This window comes from Myotis daubentonii, chromosome 14, assembly GCF_963259705.1.
Source record: "Myotis daubentonii chromosome 14, mMyoDau2.1, whole genome shotgun sequence".
NCBI lineage: Eukaryota > Metazoa > Chordata > Mammalia > Chiroptera > Vespertilionidae > Myotis > Myotis daubentonii.
Window position 1 is genome coordinate 52,242,700 of NC_081853.1, and position 26,430 is coordinate 52,269,129.

A 26,430-nucleotide genomic window follows, 5' to 3' on the forward strand; every position below is an offset into this window, starting at 1 on the left:
GACCTACTTATCATAAAACCGACTTCCTCCTGGGCATCTCCACCTGGATGTCTCAGGGGCTCCTGAAACCCAATATGTCACAGACTCAACTCATGATCCTCCTTGCTCATCTTTCCCCAGTGCATCTCCCTGTCCCCCTAAAGTGTTCCCTTTATGTCATTGCACCAGCATCCCTTTAGGTGCTTATGCCAGAACCACGTGAACCACCAAATCTTGAATCTTATGCTCCTTAGATAGCTCTCAGATCCTTCCATTTCCATCATCGCCCCTGTCATCACCCGAGTCCAGGCACTGCCATATTTCCCTGATTTCCTCCTAACTGGTCCCCTGCCAATGCCATTCCCCTCTTAATTCCCTTCTCTACATGCATCCAGAGTAACCTTTATAAAATGCAAATGTAGCGCCTCTGCTGCCAATCTTTTAGTGGCACCTCACTGCTCTTAGGATGAAGTCCAAAATCCTTAATATGGTCTAAGAAGTCCTGTGGGTCTGGCCCCAGTCCATCTCTCTAGCCTTATTTTAAGGCCCTCTCTTCCTGGCTCTCTATGCTCCAGCTCCAGCAAGCTTTTTCAATTCTTCAAGTATAATGCTGTCTTTTGCTTCAGGGATTTTGCTGTTGTTTCTATCTGGAATACATCCCCAACCCCTGGCTAAACTTACCACATCTCACTTCGCACCCTGCACTTCTCCTTTAGACACTCAGCACCCCAGAAGTAACTTGTTCCATGTCCTTCTCCCCGACTTAGCATGAGGGTAGAGACTAGGTTGTGCTCCCTGCTGTACTCCTGCTTCTGGTCTTCTGGTTTGGACAACTGTCAAATCTTAGCTTGTATGCCAAGCGTAGGTGGTTCACCTGCCCCAGCTTCAGGGAACTGCCAAGTTCTTATTGGCTTGGGCCAAACTTTCTCAGGCACAATCACTCCCAAAGTGGTGGACCTTGTAAATCCAACCATAATTCTGACAGCATCAAGCTTCCTTCACGGACTCCATGGGTATAGAGGACATAATGTTCAACCAGAGAAGATCACAGCTCATCTGCCCTATGCTCAAACACCTCTGACCTAACCTGAGGTCACCTTTACCCAGAAAAATGTCATTATTTCTCCTGCCTTTCCACACCTCCTTTACTTCTTATCACTACCTCTCATAGTATCTTCCTTGAGGGTAAGTCTGTCCCACCTCAGAATATATGACAATCCCTGTTCATCAGTCTAGATCTGTGGTCGGCAAACCACGGCTCGCGAGCCACATGCAGCTCTCTGGCCCCTTGAGTGTGGCTCTTCCACAAAATACCACGTGCAGGCGCACACGTACAGTGCGATTGAAACTTCGTGGCCCATGCGCAGAAGTCGGTATTTTGTGGAAGAGCCGGTATTTTGTGGAAGAGCCACACTCAAGGGGCCAAAGAGCCGCATGTGGCTCGCGAGCCGTGGTTTGCCGACCACTGGTCTAGGTCATTACAAATTAGTATTACCGCCCCCCCCCCATATCACTTTTTGCGCATCACACTCATTTACTATTCATTCAACAACTATTTGTTGAGCACCTACCATGTGCCAGCACTTCTATTCTAGGTACTGGTGATCCAGCTGTGAGCCGAACAGATATATCTCTGACCTGTGGAATTTATAACCTACTGTATACTTTCACTATTTTACAGATGAGAAAACTGAGGCACAGAACAGTTAATGGAGCCCCAAGACTGCACAGCTTACCGCAAGTGGCAGAGCCAGGATGCAAACTCAGACAGTTGGGATCTAGGGTCTCTGTTCTCTACTACCCTCTATTGCTTCTCATCCAACCAAAACTGCTTTTGTTCTTAGGACACACATTTTGTTCTTTCCTGCACAATGCATTGCCTTTGCTGTTCATCTGTCTGGAACCTTCTCCCCCAGGTTCTCACAAGGCTGATTCCCTTACTTTATTCAGATTTCTGGTCTATTTAGGGAGAATAGTCTTCCACAACCACCCCGTCTAAGATAGCCCCTTCTGCCCTAGCCCGTTTGGCTCAGTGGATAGAGCGTTGGCCTGCAGACTGAAAAGTCCTGGGTTCGATTCTGCTCAGGGGCACATGCCTGGGTTATGGGCTCGATCCCCAGTAGGGGATGTGCAGGAGGCAGCCTATTAATGATTCTCTCTCATCATTGATGTTTCTATCGCTCCCTCTCTCTTCCTCTCTGAAATCAATAAAAAATATATATAAAAAAACTATCCCCTTCTTTAACTCCTTATTCTCCACCTCCTTCCTTCCTTAATTTTTCTTTTACTTCTTATCACTACCTGAATACCTATTTGTGCTTATCATCTGTATACCCTAGCCCCAGGATGTAGATTCCATGAGGGTGGGCTTCCAGCTTGCTGACCACTGAATCCTCAGCACCTGGAACAATGCCATCCACAGAGCAGGTGCTCAACAAACTGTTGCTGATGAGTGAATACACGAGAAAAGAGGGAAGGAGGAAGCCTGAGAGTTCTGGGGAATAAATGAAAAAGCAAGCTGTTTGTATTTCACAGTTGCTATTTGAAAAATTATCCACATTCCAAAAACCCCACATTGATTAAGGGTAATGGGCCAAAGGCAGAAAAAAGAGGCGTGTTTAGGATCCCAGGACACAGAGACGGGTGCCCTTTGACACAGGGTTGGGCATCCCCCCTACTGCTCACGTGGGGACTCATGACAGTGACCTTCCAATGAGTAGCACTTACCCTCGAGGACGGAGGTCATGATACTGACCACACTCATCGCCCTTTGGATTCGGAAGGGTTCATTCAAGTATTCTGCTGTTAAGAAAGTCTTCTTTTGTCCTGCTTCAGATGCCTGCTGGGACACAAGCAGAGTCAAGGCACTCCCCAGACTTGACTTAATGGTTTTTCAGTGGCAAAGAAAGCTCACTCAGCCTCTATTGGCCAGTCTCTTGTAGCTGTGAGCTGCCCAGTGAAGCTGGGTCCCTCAGCAGTCTCGCTCGGAGAAACTGGGCTGCTGCTTGAACTTGGGATAAGAACTCAAGCATGACGAGCAGGACACAGAGCTGGGGTGCAGCCCGAGCCCAGGTCTGCAGCTAACAGAGTGGCCTGGGCTCACCTGAGGCTCTGCAAACTCCTGCCCTGGGACAGGGACCTGGCACCAGGGTGGGGGAGGGCTTCTACCAAAGGGAGAGGAGCAGCAGGCCAGGCAGTCATATGAGATGTCCTCTGGGCTGTGCATATGACATTCACACAGAATATGCATGGTATGTATACTACTCCACGATAGACTTTCTGGACCTCCCTTCTCATTGGCCCATTTCCCTCTCCACATATAACCCAGGTTCTAATTCCACACAGTCTCTTTCTTTCTGAGGAACATTTGCGAGTGTCCACTGTCCAGTTTTCAGTTATCTGACACAATTCTTTTGACACTTCCCTCTTTGGGCCTTCGATCAGAAGTTCTGTCTGGGTCCTATGCCATGCCCCAACCTCTATCACCCACATCCCCTGGATGTGGGGAGTCCAAAGCCCACAGCACCTGATTGAGCACCGCACAAACCATTCAGAACCCAAATTCAGCAACCATTTATTGAGCGCTGACCATGGCTGAAGCTGGTAGGTATACAGTAAGTGCTTAATACATATAACGAAAGTTTCCAATCATGAGGGCTCAACCAAAGATGCTAGCAGATACTGGAGTTATTTGTTAGAATCCTGTATATAAATATAGGCACTTTCTGATTCCATTGAACCCTTTAGCTATTTAGAACCTTTTTACAAGGGGAGACATGGAGGTGTGAAGAATTTAAGGGACTTGCTAAAGGTGAGTCAGTCAGTAAATGACACAGCTGTGATCGAAACCCAGGTTTGTGTGACACAGAAGGGCTTAAAGACTTAATCCTGCACAAGCCAAATAATTTACCAAAAATGTATCCAAGTTGGAATATCTAGGAAAGTAGTAATCTAGGGATCAGTAATAAGGTTTCTTAAATGAAGCATTTTCTAGAAGGTTAAGCACCCTTGAGGGGGCCCTGCAGACTGGCTTTGACTTCAGGACTCTGTGCTGAGGATTCCTGTCGGTCCTTAAAGACCTACTCTCTCTTCTCTGCCCAGTCCTGTGTACGCATCACCCTCACCCTCTGGCTCTGGTTGGGTTTGATCAATGGGAGGCACAGATAGGAGATCAGAGGCTGGAAGGAGACAGGAGCCCTGGATCTACCATCTGGCTTCCCCCTGCTGGGCTGTGGCTGGACCCTGGCTGTAATTTTCTACCTGAGATGGCAAGTTCTGTGAAGCCGCCTCTACACAAAGCAGTAGCTCTTGCCGGGTCCTGATTCTGGTCCTTCCTCTTGTCCCTCCAGCCTCGGCACATACAGCTTCCCACGGGGCTGGTCTCTAGGGACCTCATTGTCCCTTCTTAGCTCCCAGAGCCCTGCCCACCCCATGAAAGTTTTCCTCTAAACTCTTGCCCGTTGGAGCGGTTCCTTCATCTGCTTCTTGCTGGCATCCCATCAGAGATGCAGCCGAGGTAACTCTGTAAGACTTATCCAAGTCAGAAGAGCCATCCAGTGGTCTGCTCACAAGTCCATTTGCAAACTGCTGTGTGTCAGAGGCCAGCCAGGGCAACCAAGAAACACTAGCAGCATCATTACTGCACCTGGATGGAGAGCTGACATCTGTCATGGCCCCCCATCCATTGAGGAGTCCCTGGCTTGGCATTACATTCCGTGATTATTCTATTGAGAGTGCTGACCATTCAGTCACTGTTGCCTACTTTGCTTCTGTCCAGGGCACCTGCTAGGATTTCTCTGGCTCCCATTAGCCAAGCCCAGAGTAATTTGCACAGAGCCCCAGGGAGGCGGAGCATCTTCCATTTTCTCTTACTTATCCAGAGAGCAAGCAGGCCTGTCTCTAAAGCAGTGGAAGCAAGTGGGGACAGAGAAACACTGAAGGAAATATGGGATCAACTGGAAAATAATTTGTATCCCTTTACAGAGTAAACCAGAAAACCTGTTTGAATGCAGGTAAACCCAACCTCTCTTTCTGGGTCTCACTTGTCCAGTCAGTAAAATGGGGATGAATAGGAGGTATTGGGCAGAATGAAGTCTAAAGGACCCTTTCATGGGTGACACTCAGAACGCCGTGGCCCAAGGCCTCTAACTGGAGAGCAGCCCCAAAGAACACTCCCAAACTCACCGAGCCTTCTGTGACTCCAGGTCCATGCTCACCAGTGGGCAATGGGGGGTGTCCATCCTCTTCATGCCCTGATCCAGGGTTGGTGGCTTGAGGCAGCGGGCTCTTGGGGAGAGGGCCTGGTTGGTTGGTACTCCCACCCAACAGCAGGGAGCCCCGATAGCTGTCGCGGTCTCCAAGAAAGACTCCATCATCTGCGACCCCATCAGGGAATGAGCCGTCTCGGACAGGGGCCCGGAAATGGAACACACTGCCATGGCTAGCCCGGCGTCTCCCAGAGGTGAGGCCTAGGAAAGACTGGGCATTGCCCCAGAGGAGCAGGAAAGGAGGAGGCTGGAAGCTCGCCCTGCAGGACAGTCTGGAGCCCAGCACCTGGCTCTCCTCATTCCCATTTCCCTACCCTTATTCTCATGACCATCTAGCAGCAAATGAAGGACACAGATCTAAGGGGTAGTCTAGGTAAACATGAGGGGAGAACAGGGGAAAATATTCTTGACACAACCTGGGAAAAAGCCAACAGAGATGACAGATTATAGGGTGCTTAAGATCAGCAAATAGGTCCTCATGGCCAAAGACATGTTAGAGGACAACCTTGTGGTTCAATCAGATGTGTCATCTGTTTACCAGCCTTTGGCCATCGGGCTACCCCACATGCAAGTTGTGACCTGAGGAGACTCTGTTACATGAACTAGCTCTGGAACATGCTTGGTAAATGGTTGTTGAATGACCCAGTGCACTTTATGACCGGAAAATTAGGTTCTACAATTCATTAGACTCAGCCTACATGTGCGGCAAAGGAGAAGACAAGAGCTTTGCCATGCAATAAGCTTCCAGGATCCCTTGAGGCAAACTTTGAATAGTCGACAATGGGGAGATTGAGGGGAGAGCTACAGCCTAATTTCCTGGAAGAATAATGACATTCCTCCAAATCAATAAACATTTCCCATCAAAATCTGCCTCTGAGGGAATTGGGTGACCTACAGTTGCCAGAGAAAAGGAACTAATTCATAGGCCCAGAGCTCAGGGAGGGTCAGGTTGCTGGGTGAGCTAGTTCCCATGGCCATCGTGGGAACCTGACCATAACAAGTTATCAATTATTATGTCCATAGGTCATATAGGTATTTCTAAAATCTAAACACTGACTTCCTACCAAACTCTGATCATACTGCTGAAAATTTCCCCCTTTCTTACTTCTGTGGACAAAAAAGGGGAAACATACTACACCTGACAAGCTCAGGGGTGGCCTGCAAGAGATCTAATGTAATGAAATAGGATGGTCTGAATTAAAACTTCCTAACAAAAGGTGATTCGTGGCAGGCAGTCATGTCCTAGGCCAGTATCTTCATTGGCAAAGGTCAATTTTACCTTAACTGAGCCTACTATCATCTTTTTGCATCTATGATAACTTACCTTTGGAATGTCAGGGTAATTCCCCTTTTCCAGACTCCTCAGGACACAATCTCCCACCAGTATATGAGACTACAGAACCCCTGATTGATATCTTGTTCTCCCACATACCATCTCTATGTGCTATAAATGTTAACTACCCTTTATCCACCAATGTAAAAGAACTATGTGTCTCTTCATTTTACTCTCTATCCAATCTCTGAGATTTTCCTGTTTTTGCTTTCTCCCCCTTGCCTAATCTCCCACCCATGGAACCCCCTTACATCCTCCCCTTTGATGCTGATGCATAAAATAAGTGTGAAAACTGCCATTTTCAGGAGCATTTCCTCAATCCGTTGGGATTCTTGCTTTCCAGCAAGTGTCATTAATTTGACTCAAACAAACTCATAAAAATTCTCTACAGTCCTTCCTGGCCTACCTGGCTCAGCTGGTTGGGTATTATCCCAGGTACTGAGGGGTTGCTGGTTCAGTTCCCTGTCAGGGGATATGCCTGGATTGCAGGCTCAATTCCTGGTGGGGGTCATGCAGGAGGCAGCTGGTTGATGTGTTACTCTCACATCATTGTTTCTCTCTCCCCCCCCCTCCTCTCTCTCTAAATATCAATTTTTAAAAATCTTTAAAAAATTATTTACAGCTTTGGACATTTTTTACATCAAGAATTTCTTTTATTTACTAAACTACCAAAATTGAGACATCTTGTCCGTTAGCATTCTCCTTACTTATCCGCTTAACTCACAGAAGTTTCCCAGCCATCATTGAAATCCTGAGATTGTAAACAGAGCACTATTTGCCTAGGATATATGTCCAAGGAACATGGGACTCATAAAAATCCACAAACCCTTCTCACTTTTGAAGCAGAGTCAGTAAATCCTTATTAAAGATTAGACAACCAAATTATTTGCACTTGGGCACTAAGCAAACCTATAAAGAAAGGAGGAAGAGCCGAAACCGGTTTGGCTCAGTGGATAGAGTGTTGGCCTGTGGACTGAAAGGTCCCAGGTTCGATTCCGGTCAAGGGCATGTACCTGGGTTGCGGGCACATCCCCAGCAGGAGATGTGCAGGAGGCAGCTGATCAGTGTTTCTCTCTCATTGATGTTTCTAACTATCTCTCTCCCTTCCTCTCTGTAAAAAATCAATAAAATATGTTTAAAAAAAAAAAGAAAGGAGGAAGAAAATTTTTTGTCCCATATTTGACAGGCAGTGCCTCCTTAGCCAACAATTAATATTTCAAAATTAACCTATTGTGGGCAATGACTTCTCTTTTTTTTGTTAATCCTTACCTGAGTATATTTTTTTCATTGACTATTTTAGAGAGAGTGGAGGGGAGGAAGGGGTGGAGAGAGAGAAATATCAATGTGAGAGAGACACATCGATTGGTTGCCTCCTGCACACACCCCAACTGGAGCCAGGAATTGAGCCTGCAACTGACTTATGTGCCCTTGACCGGGAATCAATCTCCAGATCCTTTGGTTCCTGGGCCGACACTCTAATCACTGACCAAAACAGGCCAGGGCAGCAATGACTCCTGATTTGAAGTATTAGACTTGCCATAACATGCATCATCCAAGCAGACAAACCAGTTTCCTGTGAGTTCCCTGAGACCCTGACTGTGCCTTTCCTAGCTACCTCCGACCATTCTTTCACTTCTGATGGTAAGAAAATGGCTTTATATAAAATCTGCCTACGGTCTATTTACCACACGAATATACCGGGGAAAAGAGGAAGGGGATGCCTTCTTGAATGGCTTCCAATTAACCAGGTAGCATTAAAGAATTACCCAAATGGCATCTTCCTGTCTTTGCTTGTACATGTTATTCTTTGTGCCTGGAAAATATACCTCCCAAACCCTCCCAGGCCTCAGTTACTGGAGGACCCCCAACTCACTATTTACTTTTCATTTTAATGATTCTCTCCTCCAGTGGAGCCTTTCCTGATACAGCCCAATCCTGTAAGAGTTGTGTTTCCTCTTCTATTTCCCAAACACCATTTACTTGCCCCTGATACAGCATTTAACATGTATCTGTTTTTATGCCTGCCACCTCCATCCAAATGGCAGTCCTTGGGAAACAGACCATGTTTTATTACTCTCTTCATACCAAGCACCTAGTATTGTTGGATGAACAAGACATAGTTCCTCTTTTTTCCCTTTGAAGGTGAGCATAGCTGGAAAGACAACCACATACACCCAACAATTATTGGAAATCCAGGTGCTGAGTTATGGGGAAATTTAAAGCCCAATTCAGAGTATCATTGACATCTCCTTGAAGCTGCAATGCATCCTGATTGTCCAATCCCTGGTCAAATCCCCTTTGAAACTTCTTCTGAACTGTGCCCTGTGCATGCCAGGTGTTCCTCAAGAGGCAGAGCAAGGAAGGGAAGGACACAAACTCTGATAAATGCTAAAGTGTGGGTGTCTCTGAGGCCAGTGTGCAGGTGATTGTGTCTGTGTTCTTGTTGCACACACAAGTTTGAGGGTTGTACAGATGGTATTCCAAAAAGTAAAATGTCCTTCAGATGAGCACAGGAAAAGAGATTGAGAAGGAAGTGAGAGTCAGAAGGCCCCAAAATAGCCATTTTATCCCCTTTCCCATACTAATAGAGTGGTTACTATTGTACCACAAAGGGGTCATTATCTCTCAGGCCTGTGGAAAGGCCATATGTGGGGTACACAGGACTTTGAAGGGAGAAGAAGGTGGTGGGAGGAAACTTGGTGAGTACCGTGAATCTTAAAGTGGGAGGCAGAGGCTTGCTGTGGGGCAGAATTGCTACAGGATCTGCAGTGAGGTACTCAAGTTATTCCCAGACTGGACACTATCACAGAGATGGGCGCTGGGATCTTCTGTGCCAACAATAGGTAGGCACTTGAGCTATAGGGGCTGAGGCATGAGGTCAGAAAAAAGCTTGCAAATGATTTCAGCACCACGGACAAGAACCTCCCTCCAGGTTACAGAATTGCAGACAGTGAGTGTGTCAGAGGGAAGCTGACTCAGGATGACCACAGGTCCACAGACACCTCGAACTTATCATGTCCAATATGGGTTCACCACTTTCCAACACCCTTAGCTTCTTCCTCCAGTGCTCCTGACTTAGAATCACCACCCATATAATTGCCCAAGCTTGAAACCTGGGAGCCATTTCGAACTCCTCTACTTTTTCCACATTCCACAGTCCCAGTCTTGTTGATTCCATCCCTACCCATCAAAGTCTTTATAATCCACCATCTTTTCCCATCCATAATGGCCCTGCCCTGGTATAGGCCGCAATTTTGGGGTCTGGCTCACTAAAACAGCCTCCCCAGGTCTGTGCCTCCAGCTAGCTCCCTGTTGCAAACCGACATATACAACAGCTGCAATGGTGGGTAATCTTTAGAGCACAAACCTGAGCCCCTTACCATCCTGCGTTGGTTGTAAGGCTCAGATTGTGGTGATTTGTTGTCATCGGTGGAGCCATCTGACACCTTTGGCTTCATTCTGTGCCTTTTTTCATTGGCTCTTTTGGAGGGTAAAGGTGATCCACTGTGGGAGTGGAGAGAGGCGGTGTCAATCCCCATTGCTGCCAGCACCTGAGGAGAGAGAACAGCAGCTGCAGCCAACAGTATCTGGTTGAGCTTAGCGTACATGTGTCCCCCAGACATGGGGTGTCACAGAGCTGAAGGCATCTGAAACAGAGGACGTCAGGATGAGGACTTGGGTGGTGGTGGGATTGAGACACGGCAGGAAGACCTACTCTGGGTCACCTCTCTTATTCAAAGGAGACCCTGTTGATGACCTGTCCATATCCCTTTTACCTGGTCAGGACACTCATCTCCAGCTGCTGGAGTGCTTGCTGCTAATGACTCACAGCTGCAGCGTCCTGCAGAAAGTTTCCTTTGACTGTACATCTGGCTGGGGCAGGTATGCGGGTACAAAAGACGGGCCCTCTTGCGTCAAGTTAGCATGATACAAGCATGCCCCAGGGTTCCCATGGGATCAGGCCAAATGTAGTCTTGAGCTGAGGCTACTTTCTCATTTAATTCTTACCCTACCCTATTCTGCTTCCTTCACTCTCCATCTTCTAAGGGCACCCCTCAAGAAATCACTTATCTAACTTCTTCACTCAGGTTCTTCTTCTTAAGGAAACATGATGTAAGCTAGTCCCTGAGGTAAGATGAATCTTCCTAAAGTTCCTGAGAATAAGAGCCTTAACCTAAGGGACTGGTCCAAACCTCTGCCTAAGACTGTACAGCCTGCAGACTTCACAAAGCTTCTGCCCCTCACAGACCTCATGCTCCTTCCGGAGCATCTCGAGGGCCTCCTGGAACTTCCTCTCCTTGGCTTCAATTTCATCCATGGTCGCCTGGTTCTGCTCCTCATAGGCCATGGTGACGACAGCCAAAATCAAGTTGACCAGGTAGAAAGATCCCAGGAAGATGACAAGCACGAAAAAGACCATATAGATTTTCCCAGAAGCCCTCAGGGTCTGCAGATTCGAGAGAAAGAAGAGAGACATGTGCCCAGAGTAGATGGGCCCCTGACATTGTCAGGTTCCTCCATGAAAAAATGTAGCCATGTTGAAGCTGACCCCTTCGCCTTCAACCGAGTCTCTGTGGGGACATGCAGATCGATACCTGCTGGTAGAGGCGTTCCCAGGAATCCTGTGTCATGAGGCGGAACAGTGAGAGGAAAGCCCAAGCGAAGGAATCAAAGCTGGTGTAGTTAAAATCTGGGTTGTCAGATGTTTTCATGCAGAAATAACCTTTAGGGCAGTGGCTGCAGCAAGAGCAGAGAAGGTCATCAATTGCACAACACCCTGTTTATTGGGGGCAAGGCAGCCTGGCGCTGTGGGGAGATTGGAATTCAAGGCCTGAACCTCCTCTTATGAGCCAGATAACCTTGGACACTTAGTCTCTTTAGGTCTCAGTTTGTCTTGCCCATTAAATGGGGGATGCCAATATTCTCACTTCAGAGTTTCATGCAGAAGGAAGTGGCCCAGAGAAGTGGCCTGGCAGACTGCTCAGACATGACTCTATAAGGTGATGAGCTCTTTGCAAGTCCACACCAGGGGTGGGAGAGCTGGTATGAATAACACAGACTTAACACCTGAACCTGTTCGCATTACCTGCAGAATTGTCCATTAAAGGAGGACTCACATTAGCCAAGTTTACCAACCAATTATATATAACAATGAAAACATTTTCCACATACTGAGCACTTCTCTCTCTCTCTCTCTCTCTCTCTCTCTCTCTCTCTCTCTCTCTCTCTAATGTTTTAAAATGCTATAATTTAATTGTATTTATTTAAAAGGAGAACTATAACTGTCAAGTAGCTTATGGAGACTGACCTATAAAGGAATGTCAAATTGAAGATGATTTCTTGGTGAGCATTGGGGTGGGAGTGCTGGACTCCTCTCTGTCTTAATAAGAGGATAAGTTGATGTTGAGAAATATCTCTAAGCTCAGGGCATGTGAGGTTCTGTCATCCACTCTCGTAGGTTGGCCTGGTCAAGGAAACAGTAATGCTACATCTGCATTCTGGGTTCTACTACTCTAGGATTCCCTCACCAACACCAGCCTCTGGGGCTCTCTTTATTTCAGACGCCCATGTGAACACTCAAGCCCAAGATCCATACAACTGATTAGAGCCCCAACAACTTGATTATAATCAATCCCAATTCTATCTCCAACCTTGGTTCCCAGATATTGTAGACCCACATTTATAGTCAGCCTCTTGGTTTTCTCCCCCAAGGAGCTAGTGAACCCCCTCACCTGTAGGTGTGCTAGTGAACTCTGAGGGCAATCTTATTTCTATGCCTTCTGTAGAACCCCACTGTAGCTGCTACGCATCAACAGCTAACTGCTCTGAAAATGACACGAGATCATGGTACAAAGCCTCTTGCCTGATGCCTTCAGCATAGTAATGATGATATATAAAATGTAAATTAAAATTCCTGCTGCTTTTAACCTGATGCTACCAGAAGGATGTATATGAAAGAATGCGGAAAATCATTTCAAGTATTCCCTAGTATGTGTTTTCCACCTTAACACCCCAGGCTTTTCTGCCACAGGGCCACTGGTCAGTGTGGGCCTCTGCTCAGGTCTCTGCTTATCTGAAGGCCAGCATAGGTCCCAGGTTTGCTGGTCACAACATGCCCTTCAGGGCTTACTCTGCCCATTGTTCTGAGCTGGCCTCTACTTGCCATCCCAGCTCTATCCACTCCTCCACTACCTGTCCAGGACCTGCCCAACAGGAGGTCTGGCTTCTATTGGAGCTTAAGGGGGTACCCATGGATGGACCCCAGTGAATGGGCTACTCTGGAGCCATTGCCATGAGAAATGCCATTATCAGACTGGAAAGAGACATTGATGGGGCCCTATTTTAAGTTTAAGTCAAAGGCAAATGAAAGCTGACATCAGAACAATTCTCTCCCTGAGCCAAAGAACCAAATGCCAAGTGCTTTGTGAAGAAAGAGGCCAGCCCTAGCTGGTTTGGCTCAGTGGATAGAGTGTCCGCCTGAGGACTGAAGGGTCCTAGGTTCAATTCCGGTCAAGGGCATGTACCTTGGTTGCAGGCACATCCCCAGTAGCGGGTGTGCAGGAGGCAGCTGATCGATGTTTCTCTCTCATCTATGTTTCTAACTCTCTAGCCCTCTCCCTTCCTCTCTGTAAAAAATCAATAAAATATATTTTTAAAAAAGAAAGAGGCCAAGAAGCCTATGTTGATCAAATTCTCCTGTTTGCACCCACCCCTCAGCTCTATCTGAGATTGTTTTCCTAGTGAGCTGATTAAGGCAGAGCTCCATATAGGTACCACTAGCTCCACTTGGGCAACAGGGAGTAGGGTCATGTGGGCTTTGATCTTCCAGGCCCCCAGCCATGGAGGTGGGAGAGGCGAGCCCTTCTGATCTGTTTCCTGCACTCTTTCTGCTCACATCTGCTCTAGCGGTCAAAGAAGGAGTCAAACCTGGGAGTGGGGTTCCCTCTTTTCTTTGTCTCACATTCTGTTCTGCCACCTGGAATGGCCTCCATTCAAACTCTTACTCACCCAGCCTGCTCTTCAACTCTCAACTCAACTCCCACCTCCAGGAAACCTTCCCTGACCTCCTCCCCTGCCTCACACCATCACCTCTCTGTGCTGCCACAGTCCCCGGGGCCTCTAGCACAGCACTGGGTCTCCACAGTGTAGCATCCAGAGCTCACAAACTGGCAGCCTGCACGCTGAATTTGGCTTGCAGAAATATTTGGGTCCATAATATATAGGCATTTTATGGATTCGGTAGCCAATGTTAACAGTTGGCAGATTTCACATAAAAATCGTAATTTCCTATTTCTCTTTTAACAGTTGGAAGAGTTGGAAGTAGTGGACCCTCATGGCAACCAAAGGCTGCACTGAGCAGTGGCTGCCCCCTTTACATGGGCGTGAACTCTCATTGCCATGGGTCCCACCAACCCGCTCCTCTCATTGGTTGTCATGTGTCTGGTCTCCATAAGATTTGAAATGACAAATTCTGATGCATGTGCTTCTCCTCTGTTATGTGAGGATAACGAAACCCATGGGATAATTAAATGTGGAGCATTTGGCACAAAACATATTTGATAATATATGAGTCCCCTCCTGGGATAGATTGCTTATAAAAATGGCCACGATTATTCTCCTCCCTGTAGCCACACTCCTTTGCAATATGATCTTGCAGCTTCTCCTATCAAAAGGTGGAGTCTATTTCTCTACCTCTTAGATCTGGACTGACCTTTGACTTGCTTTGGTCAATAGAGTGCAGTAGAAGTTACATTGTGCCAGTTCTAAGCCTCCAGAGACACGTTCAGTCTTTCTCTCAGAACCCTGACTCTGCCATGAGAATAAGCCCAGGCTAGCCTTGGGGGATGAGAGACCATTCTCTCTCTCATGGAGCAGAGACCAACCACTCCAGCTGAGGCCATCCTAGATCAGCTGGTCTCTAGCTAATCTGCCCCGGAATATGCATGAATGAGCCCAGTCAATGCCAGAAGAACACCACATTGATCTCAGCACAACATGCTGATGTGTAGAATCCTGAGCTAAATAAATGGCTGGTATTTTAAGTCACAAAATCTTGGGGTTGTTTGTTACACAGCAGAAGCTAACTTATACATGCTCTCCCATAGCCCTGGGGTGGCAGAAGCCATGACTTACTCATATCCTCATTTTCTTTAGGACCTGTAGCCCAATCTCTGCCCAGAAAATGCTCATGATGCCCGACTGGCATGGCTCAATGGCTGAGCGTAGACCTATGAGCCAGGAAGTCATGGTTCGATTCCTGGTCAGTGCATGTGCCTGGGTTGCAGGCTCAATCCCCCATAGGGGGCATGCAGGAGGCAGCCAACCAGTGATTCTCTCTCATCGCTGATGTTTCTCTCTCTCTCTCCCTCTCCCTTCCTCTCTGAAATCAATAAAAAAAATATATTTGGAAAAAACGAGAAAAAGAAAATGCTGATGACAAGAAGGAGAGAGGATTGTTGGGCGCTGGAGCTATGTCATGGGTTGGACACTCACCCTGAATCAGATCCATTGCCACACAATAAGCGATCAGAAGTGCCTGGCTTATTGATGTAGAAGTCTGCAAAAGAAAGGAAAAAAAGTGGGAGCTTTACATATGGTTCTGAACCCTACAACTCAAGCCTTGGGGTGAGGGCAGCACCTGTACGTCTCCCGCCCCAGTGAGGTAAGTTTCCTTGGCTATGAGCTCTCAGTGGACATGCAGGACTCTTGGAAGGAAAAAGCCCCATCTGGGAAGAGAAAGGCTGAGCAGTGACTTCAGCTTCAAGACTCTCCCAGCAGAGGCAGAATGACCTGCCCCTGGATGTATACCTCATTTCCTTGTAAAAGGGACATTTGGTAACAGAAATAGGAAGTCAAAAAGTAAAATGTAACTCTGGAAAAGCATTTGAGCAGAAAAGAGGAATCAAAATATATGTCTATATAGGTACGCAGGGGTTTCACACCCCTTGCCAACCAGACCTTCATCCTTACTGCAGAAATTCCACTCAAGTTTTTCATAAGAGGAGTAATTGGCTGTATCGTTGAGAGCGGTGCAATTCTTGACACATTTGTTCTTGAGGTTGCCCTTGAAGAGCTGCAGGCCCACCAGGGCAAAGACACCCAGACAGAAGACGGTGAGGATGGTCACATCCGCCAGCTTCTTCACTGAGTGGATCAGGGCTCCCACGATGACCTTCAGCCCTAGGGGAAGATGACAGCAATACTCCCACATGGATAAGGTACCACACACAGCACACACATGTGCCTGGCACACCTGCATCTTAGCCATCCTACCCTCTCACTACGTACAGGTATGAGGCGTTTTACAAACTCTATGGCAGTTCCAACCCTAGCTCCTCATATGAACCTAGTAAAGATTATTGCCCCATTGTAAAGATGAGGCAACTGATACCAGGCAATGCATTTTTTATCATCTTAAGGCGAATACATTCCTGACAATAGCAATTCAATTTAAAAAAGAATTGTTGAGCCCTAGCTGGTTTGGCTCAGTGGATAGAGCATTGGTCTGTGGACTGAAGGGTCCCAGGTTCAATTCCAGTCATGGGCTTGTACCTTGGTTATAGACTCCTCCCTAGCCCAGGCCCTGGTTGGGGCTCATGCAGGAGGCAACCAATCAATGTGCTTCTCTCACATCAATATTTCTCTCTGTTTTTCCCTCTCTCTTCCACTCTCCCTAAAAATCAATGGAAAAATATCCTCGGGTGAGGATTAAAACATAAATAAATAAATAAATTAATTAATTAAAGTATTTTTAAAAGATATTTATTTTTTTAAAAAAAAGAATTGTTGAGTGCTTGCTATATTCCAGGCATTGTGCTAATCATGATAATCATGAGGCACCTAACTTCATTCCGGTCACTCGGCATCTGTATTTCTTTTCTTACCTCAATATCCTGGGAGAAACTTGAGGCTAAGGACACATGAACCCAGTGTGTGTGTGTGTGTGTGTGTGTGTGTGTGTGTGTGTGTGTGTGAGAGAGAGAGAGAGAGAGAGAGAGAGAGAGAGAGAGAGAGAGAGAGAGAGAGAAGGTTCAAGGACACAGAGTGAGACAGAAAAGAGAGACACAGACACAAAAACACAGAGGCAGTAGACCAAGACCATGAGAGACACTGGAAACAGAGAGAATCTGAGAGGGGCTATGTCAGAGCCAAGCCCAGTTGGCAGCAAAAATGAGGCCCCTGCTCGTTTAAGGACGGATGGTTTGCTGCTCTGCTCTCTTTGGGAGAGCAGTTCCAAGGGTAGCAGAAGGACCTCTGACCAGGAAAGCAGTCTGGGCTCAGTCCTTGCCTTGTTATTTTGGTCAACAAATAACCCACTGAGCACTACACTGCCTGTGTCTGGCCCTGGGCTGGGAGCTGGCATGGGGCGGCGTTGTGTGACAATTGAGGGGAGCTCCATGGCGTTAGCCAGCAGGTGGGCACCCATAGTAGTAGCCCCTAACTGAAGCCTTGGGATGGGGACGGGGTGAGGTGGGATGTGAGGATGTTGGGAAAGACCAGGAAGTCTCCTCTGGGCTCCTGGTGACCACAGAGATCTTGGGGGCCCAATAAGATGAGCTCTGGTGAAATACTTTCATTTCTGAATTCTCTGTAATCAGGGGTTACCTAGTTCTTTTCTCAGTGTGTCTAAAGACAGGGCTGAGGCTCAAGCTTTCAGATCTATGGAAATGGCTAAGACACTCACCAGAGCCCTGCGCTGCCTCCCCCTTCCTTCTTATTTATCTCCAAGTTTACACCTTTGGTTTAAGGGATAAATGTGAATCTGACTAGACGGAGGCTTGCCTGACCTCCACAACAAGAATATAAAACAAGGACTTGACCTTCTTCTTGTCACTTATTCATGGTGAGACCATGCGATGCTGTGGACAATGCATTGGGCGAGAAATCGAGACACTAGGTTTCCAGGTCACACTTTGCCTCTTGCCAGTAATGAGGACTTACGATTGCGTTTTCTACTCTCTGGGCCTCAGTTTCTTTTTATAGTAAGTGGAGCCAAGAGTCCATGCCCTGGAACTTTAAGAGAGAGGGAGAAAGAGAAAGAGGTGCAAGGAGATATTTTATTGATTTCAGAGAGGAAGGGAGAAGGAGAGAGGGATAGAAACATTAATGATAAAAGAGAATCATTGATTGGCTGCTTTCTGCATTCCCCCTACTGGGGATGGAGCCACCAACCTGGACATGTGCCCTGACTGGGAATCGAACCATGACCTCCTGGTTCATAGGTCGATGCTCAACCACTGAGCCACGCGGGCTGGACCATGCTCCGGAACATTATAGGGCTCTGGTGAAGGTCAAAGGAGGACACTAGGCTGTGGACACCAGCACGTGCTCCATGAGTAAATGTGCTGGTTAAAGCCGCTCACCTGGAATCACAGAGACTGTTTTTAAAGCTCTAAGAACTCTGAACGTCCGCAGGCCTGAGATCCCCTGGAGATCTGTCATTGTGCTAATGTACCTATAGGACCAGAAGTCAGTCAGCATCTCTGCAAGGAGGGGGCGCTGGGAAGGCATGCAGCACAGATAAGGACGACTGGGGGTGATGTGAGCCTAGGAAGGACCCGGAAGAGACAGAGAGTCCAATAGCACTTCCACCTACAGACCAACATGAACATTGATTGACTTGTCATAATACCTTTCCGAATGGGCCCTCTGAGAAGATGTGCTGTGGGCTGTGGGGGCGGGGGTCCCTTGTGCTACACGTATGGATGGGTATTCAAGCACGTGGGCTTGGCCAACCAGCCTTTGCAGACACTGGTTGCTCAGGAAAAGACCTTCTTGTCAGGTGGGTATAAGGCTGAGCCCTGTCGATCTACTTTGACAGGCCAGTTACCAGCTCAGATTTGAGGTCCCTGAGGACATGGGACTAACCCTGGAAAGTGACCCCAAAAGCCACAGTCTGTGGCAACAAACCCCCAGGCCATGCAGTTCCAAATGAGGAAGCTAGATAGCAATGAGGAAAGGCCCCCGAGTGTGAACCTGGGCACATCCACAGCCCTCCCCTCTTCCCACCACACACACACACACACACACACACACACACACACACGCCACATCAGGGTGGAGAAATACTCACGCCAGGGTGATGACGCTAAAATCCAGCCAGTTCCAAGGATCTCGCAGGTAGGTGAACTCATTTAGACAAAATCCTCCTGCCACGATCTTTATCAAGGCTTCAAAGGTATAAATGACAGTGAAGAAATACCTGGGAGAGAGGGTAGAGAGAGCTCAGAGGGAGAGCTGCTGAGGGGGTCCCAAAGGAAACTGTGCGAAGATCCTCCCCAAGGTGGGGAAGGGGAAGAAGAAAAGACACAGACAGAGGAACTCAGAGGAATGGGCCGATTGTGTGTGGTTAAGACGATTGGCAGTATTTGCTGCTCAGATGGTAGGCCGGGGGCAATGGACGCCCCAAGTTTCCAGGTTCCTAGAGGCTCCCTACCCTGAGGGAAGCTGGAGGCTCCTCTTCTAACCTGTTGATGGCTGAAGAGGTGGAAGAGGGCCGAACCCTGCGATATTTGTCCTCCCCCAACTTTTCTACTATGACTGTCTTTTCTTCTCACGCCATGCCCAGTCCCAGGGACCCCAGTCTAAGCCATATAAGGCAGGAAACAGCTGGGTGTCATGGAGCAAAAAGCATCTATGTCCACAAACATTTTCTCAAACCTGCTCTTTTGTTATGTTGGTTGGATTTGAAGGGAGGGGGGTGGTGTTTCTCAAATGTTCAGAATCCCTCCATCACCTACAGTAGTGGTTCTCAAACTCTAGCAAGCATTGGAACCACCTGGAGGGCTCATTCAAACATGGATTTCTGGGGTTGTACCCAACCTCCCCCCGCAGCATTCTTAACTAAGTCAGTCTGGGGTAGGGCCCCCCAAATTGTTTTTTTTAACAAGTTCCTAGCTGATGTGAATATTGCCAACCCAGGGAACTACCCTTTGTAACCACTGACCAAAGGGATCCAGATGCACACCTAAATCTTATAATCTTGGATACATTAAATGTTTTACATTATAAAACACTGGTATTAAAAATGGGAAGACTTTTTTGAACGTCCTTTTCTAAAATTCTTCTTAAAGGACAGTAAAGGAATTTTTTTAAAAGCATAAACCCACTAGGACAAAGATAGTAGAAGAACGCAACATCATTCTGGAGATGAGAGTGAAGATGGATGTGTGGTAACTGACAGAGCAAACCCAAGAAAGCCGACACCTTAGTTGGAAGTGGGGAGCTCCCAGAAGCAAAGCAATCCACACTGCAGAACTGCTGAGGACTTGGAGATGCTAAGTCCCTGGGGCTTGGAGGCGGGGAGGAGGGGGGCAAGCAGGGGCTGGAACAGTTTGAAAGTCTTTCCAAGAAGCAGCGGAGCTTCTGCGATCCCACTCCACGCCACCCATGCACTGGAAATGGATTAAATGTCCATCCTCTCAAGAGGTGAACACGAGGGAGAGGGTTGCACACCAAGACAGGATGATGAAGGAAAAATGTACACACTGAAAGGCAGACAACCCTCCCAGCCACCTGCTTCCTCCCTGCAGTATGTTCCTAGAAGCCCGGGAGTCAGGTTAATAGCCCAAGAGGCTGCACTTTTCGTATGGACAGCCAGCCAACAGCATCGGGAATTTTAAGGATGCTTCTAATACCAAAGGTTAAAGAAACCAAACAGGAAAGAGGAAAGGAAGAGAGAAAGAAAGAAAGAAAGAAAGAAAGAAAGAAAGAAAGAAAGAAAGAAAGAAAGAAAGAAAGAAAGAAAGAAAGAAGGAAGGAAGGAAGCAAAGAAGAAAAGAGAAGAAGAAAGAAAGAAAGGCAATGCAGGGAGCAGGAAAAATAGTTAGGAAAAAACAACCCTGTCATTAATATTTTAGAGTTAAGAAATGAGAAGAAACTGGATACATAAAACAAGGACAGAAGGATATAAACAAGAATATTCAAAGAAGAAACAGAACTTTTAAAATAAAACATGTCATAGGGAAAATAAAATATTAATGGGAGGGCTGAAGATAAAATTGAGGAAATCCCTCAGAAAGTGGAACAAAATGAAATGGACAAGAGGTGATAAAAAGGATCAAAAGTAGAGAATCAGACCAATAGTTACAATCTACACTAATAAAACAGAAAAATGGTAATTGGCGTACGACGATACCCTTTTCATTGGCTAATCAGGGCTATATGCAAATTAACTGCCAACAAGATGACAGTTAATTTGCATATGTAGGCACAATGCAGGGAGGCGAAAGGGAAAGCAGGAAGACGCCCCCTGCCACTGACAGTGATCAGAAACCCAGGGGGGAGCTAAGAGCTGGGGGGCAGGGCAAAGGTGGCCCTGGGGCCGCCTTTGCCCTGCCCCCCAGCCATGATCGGAGAATCAGGTGCCTTTTCCGCCCTGGCCAGTGATAGCAGGAAGTAGGGGTGGAGCCAGCGATGGGAGCTGGGCACGGTCGAAGCTGGCAGTCCCGGGAGCTAGGGGTCCCTTGCCTGGGCCTAAAGCGGAGCCCACGATTGCGGGGCCGCTGCAGCTGCGTGTCCCCGCTGCCCGAGCCGGACGCCTCAGCCAGAGGCATTAGGCCTGGGCAGGGGCGGAGCCTGCAACCACGGGGAGCTGGGGGTCCCCTGCCCAGGCCTGACACCTCTGCTGGAGGCCTCAAGCCTGGTCAAGGGGCCGATCCGGTGATTGGTGATCGGAGGGTGATGAGGGTCAACTCCTCTGGCCGAGGCATCAGGCCTGAGCGGGGGGCTGAGCCGGGGATTGGGGGGATATGATGGTCCCCTTGCCCAGGCCTGAAGCCTGGGTCAGAGGCGTCAGGCTTGGGCGGGGCGTGGAGCAAGCGATCAGGGAGATGGGGGTCCCCTGCCCAGGCATGATTCCTGGGCCAGAGGCCTCAGGCCTGGGCGGGGGCCAGAGCCAGTGATCGGGGGGAGATGGGGGTCCCCTGTCCAAGCCTGACACCTCTGGCGGAGGCGTCAGGCCTGGGCAAGGGGCCGATCAGGCGATCGGAGGGTGATGGGGGGCTACGCCTCTGGCTGAGGCATCATGCTGGGCTGGGGGCAGAACCAGTGATGGGGGGAAATGAGGGTCCCCTGCCCAGGCCTGACACCTCTGTCAGAGGCATCAGGCCTGGGCAAGGGGCCGATCCTGCGATTGGAGGGTGATGGGGGTCAACGCCTGAGGGCTCCCAGTATGTGAGAGGGGGCAGGCTGGGCTGAGGGACACTCCCCCCACACACACACCCAGTGCACGAATTTCATGCACCAGGCCCCTAGTGTCTAAATAATAGGAGGTTTAGAAAGAAATAGACAGGAAAAATCACCAAAGAAATAATTTAAGAAAATTTCCCCAAACTGAAGGATCTAAGCATTCAGTTACAAATTATTGTAACTGTACAACTGTCTGGCTGTGCATTGTGCAGTTACATTGTCTGGCTGCACAATATTTTCAAAAATATTGAAAAAAATGAATGAAAGGCTCATATCAAGGCATAACATCAAAAGATTCAGAGCACTGTCCATGAAGAGAAGCCTCTCTTTTTGAAGGAGTGACAATCACAGGTCTCACACCAAGGACTGAGAATCAAAATATCATCCAGTTTTTCAAGCACAGTCTTGGAGGTTACAAGACAATGAAACAAAGCCTTCAATATTGACCTGGGAATGAAATAGACGTGGTTAACATTTGATAAAGTGGACTCTTGTGAATACTAACTGCGAACACTCATTCACTGTTGCACTGTATGAAGTCTTTGAAGTGTAATTAAAAGTTTGTATTGAGCCCTGAAAAAAATAATAATAATTTCTAATGCAGAATTTCTTCTCCACCTAAACTGTTAAGGGTAGGATGAAGACAATTACAGATATGCAAAGTCTCAGGAAATTTACTTCCTATCTACCCTTCTAAGAAGGTTACTAGAGGGTGTGCTCCACCCAAACAAGGAAGCAATCAATAAAGAGGAAGATGTGGGATGTAGGGGAGAGATAAATGGAATCCAAAAGAGGATGGAGAAAGAAAAAAGAAAAAATCTCTGGAAAAAGGTGTGCATCGGGCCTAGAGAACATTGAGACTAGATTGAGGCAGGAGATGGAGCATTCCAGGAGTGGTTTCCCCAAGAAAATTTGAAGCTGGTGGAAAACCTGCTGTGTTTGAATAAATTGAAACAATAATGAAACCTCTGGGAACAAATTAGTGATAAATAATTAAACCTCTAAAGAGTTTGGCAACAAATTAGTGATAAATTAGTGAACAAATGAAGAAATAAAATCCTTATTAACTCCAGAGAGAGCAAAAACATGCAAAAAGAAAATATAATCAAAACATACTGCACAACTCAGCTGTGAATAGGATTTGCTTAGCAGCACTATTATATAATCACTAGAGGCCCGGCGCACGAAATTCGTATGCGGGTACAGTCCCTAGGCCTGGCCTGCGATCAGGGCCATCTTCCCCAACTGCCCACAGCTGGCCCTGCCCCCACCGCCACCCACCCCCGGTTCCCCATTCACCATCGGGTGATCGTTGCTCGACGGCTGGGGGAAGGGACTGAGAGGTGGTCAGTGTGCCTCACAGTGACTGGTCCAGTGGTCGTTCTAGTCATTCTGCCATTAGGGTCAATTTGCATATTATCCTTTTATTATATAGGCCTGGTGCATGGGTGGGTGGGGCTGGCTGGCCTGTCCTGAAGGGGGTCCTGGATCGGGGTGGGGGGAGCCCATTGAGGGGTGGGGCCACTGGGGCAGGGGTCACGGGGTTTTCAGGCCACCCCGCCCCGATCAGGGTGGGGGTCCCCGCTGAGACAGGGCTGGCCTGGGCAAGGGCCTGCCTGTGGTTTGCAGGCTAGCCACACCCCCGATGGTGTGGGGGTCCCCGCTGGGGGCAGGGGCAACCTGGGCAAGGGGCCTGGGCTGTTTGTAGGCTGCCCACGCCCCCAATTGGGATGGGGGTCCCTGCTGGGGGCGGGGTCAGCCTGAGCTAGGGGCCTGGGGTGGTTTTCAGGCCAGCCAAATTCCTGGCTTTGTCAGGAAGAATGTCTGAAAGATGTCTGGTCTAATTAGCATATTACCCTTTTATTAGTATAGATATGTGCAGCCAGACAACGTACATATTGTCTGATTATCTCACTAAACTTTATGGTGCAACTAATGGGAAGATGAGTGCGAGAGGGACTGAGTCTGTATATGTGGACCTAATTCTTTTTTTTCCTCATAACAGAAAGCGAATAGATAACATCTAAAATGGAAAAAAAAATAGGAGTATGAGGGTATTAGTAGAGATAGGGAGATAGGAGAAGTAAAAATGTTGAGAGGTTTGCCTTCAGAAATATGGAATTAGAGGTGAGAAGATGAGAAAAAAGAAATTGCTGTTTTTGTTAGACTCTTTATAGAGGCGCGACCTTTTAAACCACAAGCCTGTATATCTTTAATAAAAGTAAAAATCAAATTAAAACGTGAATAGCAGTACTGGTTTTTCATAGCTGTGAGGGGAGAAATAGTGTTTGAAATCACTCACGAAGAAATCTCTGGTTGGACAGCTGCGTCAGCTTCCATATTTTGTTGGTTTTCCCCCGAACTCCACTCTTTTGTGTTTTCTGCATTAGAAAATCTTAACTTAGAATTATAGGTTGTTGGGAAGCTTTGACGGATAGTTCTGGCTTTTCAGATCAAATGCAGACCCAGAAATTATGGAGAGAATTCCCACTAAATACAACATTCAGTGTTTCATCAGCAGATCAGCGCCCCAGCTCAGCACCCCTGAGAGCTGAGGTGTCAGAGGTCCCAATCTGGAGACATCAGCTGATTTTAAAATCACAGTCACACCCTCTCTCTCTGCTGGCCCTTGGCTTGTAAGATATTTCTCCGTGTTCAGTTGCAGCATTTGGATGTGACTTGTAATATGCAAAAGACATAGCCTAAGTGCTTTTTTTCTGCTGAATGAAGAAAATCATCGGATTCTGGGGAAAGAGTCAAGATCTCAGCCATGGAGCCGTTTGCTGACTCTCAACCACTGTTCAGTTTTAAGAAATTCTGAGGTCTGATCATTTAAAAATCCTGATATTTTGGTCTTGAAGTCAAAGATCCATACTATTCAAAATCCTAAAAGCATTGCCGAGACACAGCACGCATGTTCACAGAAATGATCATTGTAAAAAGATTTCATTCCTTATTTTAAAACACTGTAAACCCTTTCATTTCTGGAGGCAGGCAATGGAGCCCCGTGAATGAGGTGTGTTCCATGAACAAGGCGTGGTCTGCATTTGGCAGCAATAACGTTCAATGGCATAGCGATGCCTCTGCATGCAGCCCTTGTGGCCGGAGCTTCTCCAATACCAAGTCAATGTATCTTTTTTTTTCAATTGTAGTAAAATGTACATAATACAAAATTGACCACTTTGACCTTTTTAAAGTACAGTATACAATTCAGTGACATTAAGTACATTCACAACATGGTGCAATCATCACCGCTATCCATCTCTAGCACTTTTTCATCTTCCTAAATTGAAACTCTCTGCTCATGAAACATCAGCTCCCCATTCTTCCCTCCCCCACTGCCTGGCAACCTCTGTTCTACTTTCTGTCTCCATAAATTTGCCTATTCTAGGGACCTCATATAAGTGGAATCCTACCATTTTTGTTTTGGGGGTCTGGCTTATTTTACTTAATGTTTTTTAAAGGTTCACCCATGTTGTCGCATGCATCAGAATGGCATTCATTTCTAAGGCTAAGAATCCATTGTGTATGGAGATAGCACATTTTGTTCATTCATCCATCTGTTGATGGACATTTGGCTTGTTTTGACCTTTTGGCTATTGTAAATAATGCCATGGGAGCATTCATGTCCAACATAACTTTCAAAGTCTACCTCATAGTTTACAAACTAATCGTTAATTAAACCAGAATTCTCTTTTAAAATCACTCATGTATATGGCAAATATATGCTGACATTGATTTATTCATAGTTTTATTAAACTGTAAAGTGAATTGTCTGGTTGTGTACATACATAATAGTTATTGATTTTAAATGCCAGTCACATTAGGAGAAATCCAATAGTTCTGATAAAGAAACTCTACCAATTGTTTCCTGCTTTCTTTCCACCCACAATACTTGTTATTGATTTGAAGCTGGTTTCATATTTCACCAGCAAGAATATAATTGCATTTGTTTTTGCTACAAGGGTGAATGATGACTATAGTTTTCATGTCTTTTCAACCTTTAACATTAAATTTTGACAACTTTGTACTGGAAAGCCTTACTTTTTGTTTGCACTAGAGAAAGTCAAATGGTTTAAAAGTAAGGTTGATAAGCTTTATTGGGAAATATTGTGAAAGTTTGGGTAACTTTATATTATTATTTGATAAAAGTGTTAAGGGCTGATGAGCTGCGTACTAGGACAAAAGGCTCATTAATTCAATACAATTTGATTATCATTTTCCATTGTCATGCTTCCTGTTTTCTTTTTTTCTCTGCCTTTGTGAGATTATCCGCATCCATTGTCCACTTGTCACGTCACATACAGATTCAAGCTTTACCTTTATGACAGAGCCCACTTACTACTTATATTTGTGACCTTATTTCATTCCTAGGATTTATTTTTCTACTTTCGTTATTTTTCTACTTTTGCAAACCACTGTGGAAATGCTGATTCATGTTGTGAATTGTAGATATTATGCAATGCTACAGCAACAGTGACAAATGTGGGTTTAACCAGTGTAAATAATAACAGTCAGAAGACAATAAAATAAATTCTTTAAGATAAATACATTCTTTAAGATAAATGACACCAGTATGAACTAAGTCAGTCCTTGAATACACTGCTTTTCAGAACATAAAAAGTGAGAAATTCTATAGAAATTATGATTAATCTTACATTT

The 26,430-nt window shown here is 46.6% G+C and overlaps 1 protein-coding gene across 3 annotated transcripts in view; it reads right to left on the reverse strand.

Annotated features, from left to right (window-relative positions):
• The window catches only part of SCN10A (sodium voltage-gated channel alpha subunit 10), an 80,735-nt gene that overhangs the window by 41,856 nt on the left and 12,449 nt on the right, over window positions 1–26,430 (reverse strand). For 2 of the 3 annotated variants that reach the window (XM_059662929.1, XM_059662928.1), the window contains exons 4-12: window positions 18,653–18,781; window positions 17,943–18,034; window positions 15,568–15,759; window positions 15,073–15,139; window positions 11,175–11,316; window positions 10,829–11,026; window positions 9,960–10,130; window positions 5,164–5,457; window positions 2,707–2,818 (exon numbers count right to left, since the gene is read on the reverse strand). In XM_059662929.1, coding sequence (XP_059518912.1) covers window positions 2,707–2,818; window positions 5,164–5,457; window positions 9,960–10,130; window positions 10,829–11,026; window positions 11,175–11,316; window positions 15,073–15,139; window positions 15,568–15,759; window positions 17,943–18,034; window positions 18,653–18,781 — 1,397 coding nt within the window. The remainder of the gene's footprint in view (window positions 1–2,706; window positions 2,819–5,163; window positions 5,458–9,959; window positions 10,131–10,828; window positions 11,027–11,174; window positions 11,317–15,072; window positions 15,140–15,567; window positions 15,760–17,942; window positions 18,035–18,652; window positions 18,782–26,430) is intronic. The other variant, XM_059662930.1, reaches the window with a different exon arrangement.